This window comes from Astyanax mexicanus, chromosome 8 (assembly GCF_023375975.1).
Source record: "Astyanax mexicanus isolate ESR-SI-001 chromosome 8, AstMex3_surface, whole genome shotgun sequence".
In the NCBI taxonomy this organism is placed as follows: Eukaryota; Metazoa; Chordata; class Actinopteri; order Characiformes; family Acestrorhamphidae; genus Astyanax; species Astyanax mexicanus.
The window spans coordinates 47,357,501-47,370,350 of record NC_064415.1 but is presented as its reverse complement, the minus strand read 5'-3'; the positions used below and the strand labels follow the sequence as shown (position 1 = coordinate 47,370,350).

General features: G+C 41.0%; 1 protein-coding gene across 1 annotated transcript in view; it reads right to left on the bottom strand.

The window, feature by feature from the left end:
- Window positions 1-470: 470 nt before the first annotated feature.
- The window catches only part of klhl18 (kelch-like family member 18), a 28,540-nt gene continuing 16,160 nt past the window's right edge, over window positions 471-12,850 (bottom strand). The window contains exons 5-10 of the mRNA XM_022677964.2: window positions 11,270-11,430; window positions 10,997-11,133; window positions 4,893-5,115; window positions 4,551-4,655; window positions 4,290-4,401; window positions 471-3,972 (exon numbers count right to left, since the gene is read on the bottom strand). Of these exons, the coding sequence (XP_022533685.1) occupies window positions 3,586-3,972; window positions 4,290-4,401; window positions 4,551-4,655; window positions 4,893-5,115; window positions 10,997-11,133; window positions 11,270-11,430 (1,125 nt within the window). The 3' untranslated portion in view covers window positions 471-3,585. The remainder of the gene's footprint in view (window positions 3,973-4,289; window positions 4,402-4,550; window positions 4,656-4,892; window positions 5,116-10,996; window positions 11,134-11,269; window positions 11,431-12,850) is intronic.

Below are 12,850 nucleotides of genomic sequence, written 5' to 3'. Positions count from 1 at the left end.
TATACTTGTCACTACATATATGTTCATTATGAATTTTAATTCAATAATATAATTATTAATTATATTAATTTTCGTATGGGTCAAAATAATATAAATAAATAAATCTCCACTTACAAACTGAAGTCTGTCCACCAGCTCTGCTAATGAAGAGCTTCTGAACAGAGGGATGAGCAGAAGGATGAGCACGACTCCTTTCATCCTGACTCCTGGTCTGTCTTCTGCAGTCAGAGTGTTAATGTTGGAGCGGCCATGTTCGGTTTATAAGAATACCTGCTGGGGGCGGGGCCAAGCGGGCAGTGGGGTTTAGGTCACTACTGCGTCACTTGGTCTCGCAGCCCAGACCACGGGATGAATAATCAGCATACCATTCAGATCCACCAACCACAAAGTTCAGCATGTCTGTCTCCCAGAAATCACCAACAAATTACCAACAAATCACTAACAATTCACAAAAGCACGCTGGGAGAGTGTTTGTTAAAAAAGACATGATTTATTTAAGACACCTGCGAATCCATAATGTGAATAATGAAAGAGAGAAACAGAGATAGAGATCAGTTACTGGTTTTGAGATCCTTCAGTTTAAAAAGAAGTGGTGGTAGGGACACAGGCACAGCGCCGGTCCATGTCCAGCCCTACCTGTCCTCTCCCATCTCAAACGGAGGTAGCTATAGATTCGTACGACTGACAGAAAAAACCCTACAGATTCATTGCTCCACATATCAATAATAAGATCTTCTGTTTATATATATTATACATCTATAAACGTTTAGCTTGATTCTCAAATTTGAGACAGAAAAATTATCAAACTATTATGTGCAACGCTGTAAAAAAAAAAAACTAAAAAAACAAATAGAACTAAAAATAAATACAAACTCTGTGGTCCAGAACTTTAAAAGTAGTAAAAATACTGCACCATGACCGAACGTTACAATATGCAATGTAATATGTCTTACAAAATCCATCATAAAAGAAGATGAGCAGAAAAATGGAGCGATGGCCAAAAGAGAGGAGAAAACATATCATCCACAAAATTCACAGTCATTAATCCCAAATTAAAATCTGCAATCACGCAGAAACCAGCCACATAACCACACGTGCACCCTCCCAGCCCTGATTCTGCACTACACCTCCCACCACAACAGGAACAGGCCTCTGCACTGCCCATAATTAACCCACACTGCTGACGCTGGTCTACAGGTAATTACACCTGAAACATCACTGTACCTCTTACTGCTCTCCATTAACTCCCCTCCATCTTTACACCCAAACGAAACCAACACACACTCAGACAGCAGTCTAAACCGACAGACAGTCAGGCCATCCCCTCAGTCATTACTCATCACAACTGATCAGAACTGCTTCATCCCACTAGGTGGCGCCTGGTGAGCAGCTGGCACAAGAGTGACAAACCTGACAGAGTTGTATGTATTTGTCTCTCAGTCAGAGTTCACAGAGTTTCAAGTGAATCAAGTGTCCGGACGCGTCCTGCAGGGTGGATGTATGGTCGGACCATGGCACATCTGTTAGGACGTCCTGTGCAGTCAGAGTTCAGCTGCTGCACTTTAACCACACCATTTAGTCAGTACAGGATCCCAAACATTATAAAAAAGAACAGAAGACACAGAGTCACTCAGATTCAGATCCCTAAAAATTAGATCTGATTGATCATGTTCTCCCAAACAGAAAGTACCTATTTACTTGGCATAAACCTTCAGTGGTTCCCTGGTATTCTCTCTTACGCTGCATTTACACTGCTCCGCTGTGCACACACCAGTGCGTATTCCATTCATGTTAAAAGGGAAGCAGTGGTTCTATCAGTCACAGCTGTACAGTGCATGATGGGTATGGGCAAGATGTGTCTATACAATCAGATGATAGCTGGAGTTTCTGCTTATGCTTTGAATACGGGTGGGCCAAAATATTAATATTGTGATATATCGTATAGTTTTCGTTTGCAATAAATTTACACAATACAATCTTTAGGTGGCATCAAATAAGGATTGGATATACATTTTTATAGAAGACTCGTCCCCCAACTTGACTCACTAAAGTAACTGCCTTATTACTCCACATGGTGGTACTAATCAAACGAATACGGTAAACTAGGGTTAGGTTAGGTAAACCTGTGGTGAAGAATACTGATTGTTTTATTTTGTTAAACTGACACCAATAAAACCATTATTTTTGGTATTTACTTATTTAGGAGTATTCTATCCTTTTCAGTAACACAGGTGATGTGAATAATTGTAGAGAATTGTCTTCTCAGAATCACTGCACCCTGCGATTCACACTACTGATCTGTTGATTCTACACTGTATATCTACAATATTAACAATTTTATGTGAAATAGTTTATGCTAAACACACTAACCACTCATATATATATATATATATATTTAAGCTGAACAGGAATGGCATACGATTATCCAAAAGCAGTGTGTAAGACTGGTGGAGGAGAACATGCCAAGCTACATGGAAACTGTGATTAAAAACCAGGGTTATTCCACCAAATATTGATTTATGAACTCTTCAAACTTCTCAATATGAACTTTTCTTTGCATTATTTGAGGTTATTTTTTATGCTTGTATTTATTTATTTTAAAGTGATTTGAAAACTGATTAAGACGTGTCCAGCTAAAGAACAGAGAATATTCATGTTCAGACCAGTGTAAATGCAGCATTAGGTCCTACCTAAGCTTCCAGTTCAGAAGTGCCAATGTTTAGTCCAAGCAAATATCTCTTAATTCTATCCCTTATATCTGTATCTTACACACAGTATCTGTTCACCTGAATGCGCACACACACACACAAAACACACACAGACACAAACACACACTGACAGTAAAGTGGTCTGTATACCCAAGGCGCTCCAATTCAGAGTGCAACATTTGTTTTCTTTAACCTTATCTGGACAGAATTAGTTTTACCTGGAGTTTCTCAGCGATTTTAATCCTGTCTGAATTCACCATGTCAGTCATTTTACAGATTAAATACATATCAGACATCAACTGTTTGGAAATGGCAGGGTATAAATCAAGTATTAAGTCGTATCTCATTTATACCTATATTTCTTTTTATCCTAAGTGAATCTCATTTCACAGACAATCTTCCAGTAGTGAAATTACATTACATTACTCCACCTCTCTAGGTAAAACTAATCCCCTCCTCTAAGGATTTAATCGACTCTATTTTCTATTGTATCAAACAGACTGTTCTGTCTGTTTCTTCCGTCTGCCACTTCTCACTTCAGAGAAAATGCATAGAGCGCCGCACGAACCACAGGACCATGCAGTCTGACTCATACTAGCAGCTTCTGACGGCGCCCACGCCTCAAAAGGAAGCACTGGTCATTGCCAGTTGTTTAAAAAAAAAAACACAAACAAATCGTTTCTCCACATCGCTGATGGCGGTCTGCACCACTCTTGGCTTTCAGTAGCCAAGAGCTTGGAGCCTCAAATGCATACGTGCACACCAAGGGCACCAGAATCGCCATCACGAATGCATTTCAGAAGTCCACCCTTTAGTAAAAACATAAAAAACAGTATAAAATTATGTTTGGTCCCCCCTGTCAAGTCACACAGCAGTGCTAGGCTGGCTGAAGGGGTATACACCCGACCCCCACCCCACCTTCATGGCAGACCATGGGTGCCATAAACGTCCAACGGTTGGTCTCCGGGTCGTACATCTCCACAGAGTTGAGGTTGGACTGTCCGTCGTAGCCTCCCACAGCGTAGAGGTGGCCGCAGCTGGCCACCAGGGAGACGCGGCTGCGCCGTGTGTTCATAGGCACTAGGTGGCTCCACTGATCCACCACGGAGCTGTAAACTTCAGCGCCACTCAGAAAGCCAGAGCCATCGTAGCCTCCAGCGATGTACAGCTGGCTGCCTACAGCTGCCGCGCCATGCCGACACCGCTTGTTCATCATGGGAGCCATGGGGTGCCACAGGGCCGTGTGCTGATTATAGTACTCCACCTAGTGCATGGAAACACGATACATCAGCTACAAATTAAACAAAAGGCCTTAGTAGTCTCTTAAATATACTTGCTTCACAATTTTCACAATCACAGTTTAGTCCATACTAAAATACACAGTCATATCAGAATATTATGAACACCTTTTCGGCTCCACTAATTATACAGGAGCATTTTACAGTTCTATAATTACAGACTGTAGTCCTGTATCTGTTTCTTTATACATACTTTATTATCCTCCCATTCTTTCACTCTGTTAAAGTCTCTGACTGAATTTTATCCATGAGGTGGAGCAGCTGGGAGTACTCTCCCACTCACCGTGTTGAAAATCTGTAGACCGTCATGTCCGCCAGAGACAAATATTCTTCCTTCAAATACAGTCACACCTGCTGCGCTACGACTTGCACTCATCTCTGTCACTACCACCCACCTGACCAGAGAGAACACACACACAAACCCACGAACCCACAAATATGCACAAAGACACACACACACGCACGCACACACAAAAACACGCTGAATACTGGAATGCAATGAAGCGTAACTGCAGTCTTCCATCAAATGTGTTATGTAACTCACCTGTCAGTTTCAGGAGAATAGCACTCTACCGAATTGAGTGAAGATTTTCCATCGTAACCACCACACACGTATATGTGTCCGTCCACCACCACTGTTCCCATTGCACTGGAGATAGAGAGAATGGAAAGCTCACTCTAAGATATTCTTGTGTTAAGAAACGTCCTATAACACAGTGCAGCAAAATCTGCAACATTTCTCAGTCAGGTGTGATAATCACACCTTATGTGTCAGTGTTGGTACAAGCTTTAGAATTTTACATGCATCATTAAAGAGAAATTAAGCTTTTTAAATTATTAAAGCACAAACAGCACCATAAATAATTAAATCTCAATTAGATCTCACCTGCGCTGGCTATTCATGCTGGCTACCTTGCTCCACGTGTCCGTTTCAGGATTGTAGACTTCAACTGTGCTGAGTCGAGACTGACCGTCATAACCCCCAATAGCATAAAGCAGCCCATTGACTACAGCCACACCCACTCGGCTCCGCGCTGTGCTCATTGGCTGACAGCGTTCCCAGCAGTTACCGATTGGGTCAAACACTTCAACCACATTTAACGAATCACCTGGAGAAAAAAAAACAGATCAGCTAGCTATTTTATATTTTGTGGTCAGTAAATACAGTAAGGAAAATAAGTATTTGAACACCTTGCAACTTTGCAAGTTCTCCCACTTAGAAATCATGGAGGGGTCTAAAATGTTCACACTGTATGATTCACAATGTATGACTTTTTTAAAATGTATTTGTTTGTTACTGCTGCAAATAAGTATCTGAACACCTGCCAATCAGCAAAAATTCTGGCTTTCAAAGACCTGTTAGTCCACCTCTAAAAAGTCCACCTCCACTCTACTTATTATTCTAAATCAGAAGCACCTGATTGAGGTCGCTAGCAGCATTAAGAGAGCTGTCTACCCCACACAATCAGTAAGACTCCAACTACTAACATGGACAAAGAGCTGTCCAAAGACACCAGAGACAAAATTGCAGACCTGAACAAGGCCTGAACAAGATCAATTGTTGGAGCAATTATTAGAACATGGATAACTGTCAATCTCCCTCAGACTGGGGCTCCATGCAAGATCTCACCTTGTGGCGTATCAATGATCCTAAGAAAGGTGAGGAATCTGTATGGATCTGTGTGGATGAATAGGCCAAAATCCCTGCTGCAGTGTGCGCAAACCTGATGAAAAGCTACAGAAAACGATTGACCTCTGTAATTGCAAACAAAGGCTACAGTACCAGTCATTAACATTAATTTTCACAGGTGTTCAAATGCTTATTTCAGCAGTAACGCGCAAATACATTATTATAAGGTCACACAAGTGGGAGAACTTGAAGTCGCAGGGAGTTCACATGCTTTTTTTCCTCACTATGTTCAGAACCCTATATAGTTTGGTGTATAGAAGTTTCCCTCCTGCACAAGACTGGAACCCAAGGGCGTAAAAGCTGGTCTGATATTGGGGGGGACACATCTGCTAATATGAATCAATGCCCACTTTATAGTGTCTTAGAACAACATTTGTGGAATTACTTTTAATCACAAATAAACATTTTTTTCTATACTTCTGTTTATTATTAGTAACATCCAAGTAAAGGTCACTTCACAACCTAAACAGGTTACTCCACACTACATTTAATGTTGTTAAAAAAGATATGCGTGCAATGTCTGAATTAAATACATATATGAAAAAAACTGATGAGGTATCACCTTATGTTTAAAATAATATAACAGATTTGATTATTATTATTATTATTATTATTATTATTATTATTATGTATTGGCATGTCAATTCTGTTATATATTTGTATATTTACATTTACAACACTCTTTTTTTTTTTTTTTTAAACCCAGTAGCATTGGGTCCTTTGTTTTTTTTTTCCGACTAAATGTACTTCTTATGATGGTGGTCTTTTACGTCTTTTAGAATGTAACCTTATGTTTCTTAAAGATTTTGGGCAGGAGTTAATATAAACGTTAGATAACACAAAGCCTCCTAGTCTGTTAGTATAATGAGCTTTTGCTAAAAGACCAGATATATTCCATTAGTAAATATAAGGGGCTAAGGGATTTTAACAGGTAAACTCAGTAAAGGATTGTTTATTAGCTGATCAGATGGATCCGGTGAAAAACACACAATTTAAAAGCAGTGATCAGGGTTAAGAAACTGCTTTAAACAACATAAGGTATTGTACTAAATTTTGGCTATCCACTACATACAGGTTCTAGCTATCAAGTTCGGCTAGCTAAAAGAATTTTCCTTCATTATAATTTACAGTAATCCTGAGCAAAACAATTCGCTCCTGGCGACGCACCTGTTCTATGGTATCATTTTTTGGGGGCGGACAAATCCACCCGTTTCTAATATTAATATTAATTTCTAATATGCATGTCCCACCCATTCCCCCCCGGTTCCTATGCCAATGCTGTAACCTCTAAATTACAAAATCGTTAAAGAGTTGTAACTATTGGTGTCAATCGATTAAAAAATAAATCAAATTAATCACAGATTAATTTGATTAAAGAGAATTCTGTAATTAATTGCGATTCATCACCATTTATTCTTAAGACTAATCTTTTAAAAACGGATATATTAATGTAAATAAAAAATTGTTTAAAATTGATATAATTTCTTTAATATAATTAAATTTTGCCAATCACTTAAAAATTAAACATATTTGTCACAAAAATATTCTGTTTAATTTTAAAAAATTTTGAACTTTCCTGTATTTTTTTGTAGAGGGACAAAAATAATTCAGAGCTTTAATGGGAATAAATGCTAGTGTAGCTCCATATTTCACCTTCAACAACTTGGCTATGCTGCTAACCGCGGCTGGCTAGTGCTGCTAACTACAGCTGACTATGCTGCTTACCGGGCAGCTGGCTATGCTGCGAACTGGGGCTGGGTAGGACTGTTAACAGGGGCTGGCTATGCTGCTAACCCGGGCTGGGTACGACTGCTAACCACAGCTGGCTATGCTGCTAACCCGGGCTGGGTAGGACTGCTAACCACAGCTGGCTATGCTGCTAACCCGGGCTGGGAAGCGCTGCTAACCGCAGCTGGCTATGCGGCTACCTGTGGCTAGCACTCACCCTTGGACAAAATACTGGAATTCTAAGCTTATTGTTAATAAATGGAAGTGCTTTACTCGCTCAAGTAAACGGTTTTCTGGAGAAAAATCTGTGTAGATTAACTTCCAGCGCTTGATTGACTTTAAAAGAAAATGTTTTTTTTTAAGTTTTAGGAACTGCTGCGGCTCAGAGCTCCTTAAACTTTGGCAACTATTTTATCTGTCGCACTCTCTTTGTATTTTTTTCTGTAACATCAGTACAGCAGAACATACCTGCTAGATGCAGTAAGCAACATGATTTACTACTCGGATTACAATTACTGGGCCTTTATCCCTCCGGAGATACAGCGTTATCCGGAGGGCGCTGATTTCACTCCTCCACCACTTAAGTGCTGCAGGAGGTGGCGCGACAAAAAACAAAAGAGGGGAAAGAGAGAAGAATTAGTAGCTAAGCTAAAAGTTAACCCATGTCTATGTACCACCACAGGCTAATGGAGAAACAGGTATGGATAAACTATACTTCTCCATTAGTAAACATCTGACTGCACAGCCAGACGGCATTGTCATCGCAGCAGGAGACATCAATCATGCCAATCTAAAGTCTGTCCTGCCGAAATTCCACAAATATGTAAACTTTTCCACAAGAGAAAAGAACATTTTAGATCAGGTGTACTGCAACATTCCTCATGCTTACAAGGCTAGATACCTGCCACATCCGGGTCTCTCTGATCATCTGTCGCTGTCTCTAACTCCAAACTACTCATCTGCAGACAAAAAACTGCAATAAAGACAGAGTATGGACTGAGGAGGCCACCTCAGCAAGACTGTTTTGAGGACACAGATTGGAGGGGTTTTGCTGAGGGGACAGATCTGAACGGACACACGTCAGCTGTGCTGGATTACATCAACTTCTGTGCTGAGTGTGTGTCTCAGACCCATACTGTTAAAGTGCTGCCGAATCAGAAACCATGGTTCAATAGAGAACTGAGGTCCCTGCTCAAAGCTAGGAACTCGGCTTTCAGACTCATGGATAGTCCTATAAGAAAGCTAGGACTGACCTGAGGAGGGGAATCATAAAAGCTAAGCGCAGACTCAGGGATAGTCTATCCAGGAGCACGTATCCAGGGGCACGTCAACCAAAATAATTCCAGAGGTATGTGGCACAAAATCTCACTGGATACAGAGACTTGCCAACAACTGCTAGAGACAGAATACACACAGACACACTAAATCAGTTCTGTGCTCGCTTTGACCATAAGAACAATAGCATCCTAGAAGCCACCATCCAGCCTACTTGGGCAGCCGAGGACTCCCCAATACAGCTACACCCAAACCAGGTCAGATCCTGGACAGCTCCTGGACCAGATGGTGTAAATGGACGCATTCTTCTGGGGTCTGCGCAGATCAGCTGTCAGGAATATTTTTCCACAATTTTCAACCTTTCCCTGCAGCAATCTGCCTTAAGACAGCCACCATCGTCCCAGTAGCAAAGAAATGCACAGTGAGCTGCCTAATTGACCACCTGGTCACTCTAACTCCCATAATCTCTAAGTGCTTTGAAAGACTTTTACTTACATCAGATCTGCCATCCCAGCTGACCTGGACAAACATCAGTCAACAGAGGATGCTGTGATCACAGCTCTCCACACAGCCCTCACTCATCTATAACGGAAGAATTCCTATGTAAGGATGCTGTTTGTGGATTTTAGTTCAGCTTTGTATACTGTCCACACCATCTGGTTAAGAAACTGAGCAACTTGGGCATAGGTAGATCACTGTGCTCATGGATATTGGACTTTCTAAGTAACAGACCCCAATTTGTTAGGATGGGAGACCGCACATCCTCTACTCTCATACTAAACATAGGTGCACCACAAGGATGTGTCCTAAGCCCCCTCCTCTACTCACTGTTCACACATGACTGTTCCCCCCTTCACTCCTCTAAAACTATTAACACTTTTGTTAAGTTTGCTGATGACACCACCATTGTAGGACTGATCACGGACAACGATGAGTCATCCTACAGAGAGGAGGTCCAGCATCTGTCTATATGGTGCAATAATAATAACCTTCTTCTGAACCCTAATGAAACTAAAGAGGTGGTCATGTATTTCAAAAAATAAGTACTAAGTACTAAGACTGCGGCTCTCTACATCAATGGTGTGGAGGTCGAGAGAGTGGTACACATTTCTGCTGACCTCACCTGGGCTTACAACACCCAGCACCATGTGAGAAAGGCACGGCGGAGACCCTATTATCTTAGAATGCTCAAGCACTCCCACCTCCCTCAACACTTGCTGTTGAATTTCTACAGAGCCACCATCGAAAGCCTCCTGACATATTGCTGCACAGTTTGGTTCACCAGTTGTGCAGCTCAGGACAGAAGAGATCTGCAGCGTGTGGTGAGAGCAGCAGATAAAATTCCTCCTCTCGATGACACTAACAACAGCCGACTGGAGGAAAAAAAGCTGTCTGCATCTCAATGGATTCTACTCACCCTGGACACTCTTTGTTTTCACCCCTTCCCTCCAAAAAGAGATTCAGACAATTTTTCTCAGGCTGTGAAAGCTATTAATCCTTCCTCATTCTGATGGATATCCAGAGGAGCAAAAGACAATTATCCATTTTGATGGACAATCTCAGGTGTCCCCCTACTCCCACCCCTTTGCACTCACCACTTTAAATAATATTATTTATTGCACATTCTATATTTTATTCTATATTAATATATTGTCCTGAATTATCTTTTAATGATATGGTGCTAGTATACATATTTTTTGAATGATTTTATTGTTATTGTAATCGCTGCCTTAGAGAGGACGCTAAAATGCATTTCACTGTTTTAACATTGTTTTTAACATTGTTTTTAACATTGTTTTTTCAGTGACAGTAAAACTATTCTAATCTATTCTATTCTTTTCTGATATACTTGCCGCTGAAGGGCAAAAGAGCTAGTGCTAAGCGCAGTTAGGGCCTAATGTTAATGCTGCTTCAGCAGTTTTAGCCCGGTGTTAGCAGCAGGCTGCAGTCCAATATACTCGCCTCTGAACGGCAAAAGAGCTAGCGCTTAGCAGCTAATGCTAGTACTGCTCTAGTCTCGGTGCTGGAGATCTAAACTGAAACTTCTGTAATAACACTGCACTTAAGCGGAGTGGCTTTACTGCTCCTTACAACCTGACTGGTAGAATTCATACATAACACGCACCGGATTATAAGGCGCACTGATGGTTCTTTGGGAAAATTAAAGGATTAAGTGCACCTTATAGTCTGAAAAATACAATATCTTATATCCGATATTTTAAGAGCTGGGTAGCACTGATTTTGTGGAACTCTAAGCAGAGATTACGCAGCAGGAGAAAGCTGTGGCGGTGGGGTACCTGCACTGTTGAGGCCTCCGACAGCATAAATTAACCCAGCGATGGATGTGCAGCACCTCTGACGTGTCTTGAATGCAGGCAGGTGTGGACGTCGCTCCGGCATTAGATGGTAATCCTTCGCCTCATCAACTAGATCCCTGTTTAAAGACAAAAAAGCCTTAATATACTTACAAATACCAGCTTCACAACTACAGGAACTGATGTTCTGGATCAAGTCCTCTTCAAACACCATTCGCAGAGACAGTTGGAGAAACTGTTTGCACAGAATCAGACCTGCACTTGTGGCAGCAGCGCACAAGCTCATCCTGCTGGACCCGGTCAGCCAGGAACTGGGGTCGGCACAGGGGCAGCCTCGTCTTTGAGAGCAGCTCAGGCAGGCAGGGCTCGCGGTCCTCCCGCTGATGTCGCACCCACGTCAGAACGGCTTCAAACACCTGTGGAGAACCAGTACACACAGCCAGGGAGAGAGCGAGTTCATAAGAAACGATGAAATGAAGAAAAATTGCTTACAAAACAGAAATACATCAAATAATTAACTTTTCATTTCCATGCTGTTAATGAATTTAGTCTTAACTTTTAGAACATAAAGCAGAATTTAGATGCTTTATTCAGTAATATTCAGTGTTTTAGTCAATCCTAAAAACAATAATATTCAGCTGTGACTGAAAGTTGTGAATTTCTGTATAAGCAATAAACAATAAATACACTGTGTTCCAAATTATTATGCAAATAATATTTTCTCAGATTTTCAAAAATTACCTATATGAATTGCAGTCATTGTAATTTTCTAGTCATCAACTATTAAAGTACAATTGAAAGGTTTTTGAACAAACTGCCAAAGATAACAGTATATTTAAAAAAAAAATAAAACACTCAAAATGCATGTTCCAAATTATAATGCACAGCAGACTTTTCAACCTTTTAATTTTTATGAAGAACAAAAAATTGGTAATTTATGAAATTATAAGCATAAGCAGGTTATTACAAACTGAAATTAAACAGTTTTCCAGTAAAAACTTTATTCTAGGTGATGTTACATTTGCACATAGGACCCCTTGTCCGAAAGGATCTTCTGAACTCTCTCGTCCATTGAATTTGTCAGGTTTTGGATGGTATCTGCTTCAATTGTTTTGCATAAGGACAGAATACCCTCCCAGAGCTGTTGCTTAGATGTGAACTGCCTCCCGCCATCATAGACACTTCTTCCCTCCATCACCGAGATCTACACCACACGCTGCATCCGCAAAGCCACCAGCATTGTGAACGACCCCACCCATCCCTCATACGGACTCTTCGCTCTGATGCCGTCCGGCAGAAGATACAGGAGCATCCGAGCCTCCACTACTAGACTCTGCAACAGCTTCATCCTCCAGGCAGTCAGACTCCTCAGCGCACAGAGACAGAACTGAACCCCACCCCACCCACCACACACCCAACACACTTACACAAATCTGAACTGAACACCCACCCCCCCTTTACACACACAAAGACTGAACTCCACCCACACACACACACACAGCGTCTGATGTCTTTATTCCTTCAGCAATATTTGCTGCACTCTTAAAAACTATAAACTCTCTACCTCAGTAACTGCTGTGATTATATATGTTCTATATGTTACAGTATGTTACACATCTCTGCACCCTATCCTCACTAAACACTCTATTATACCGTATCGGTACCGCACTGTCCTGTCTTTAAATTGTCTCGTCTTTTGTATTTATTGTATTTATTGTTATTTAGTGTTATAATTTTATAATTATGTTGCACTGTCGTCACTCCTGCACTTTATGTTGTCTATTGCTTGTTGTTCTATGTTGCACCATGGTTCCGGAGGAACGTAATTTCATTACA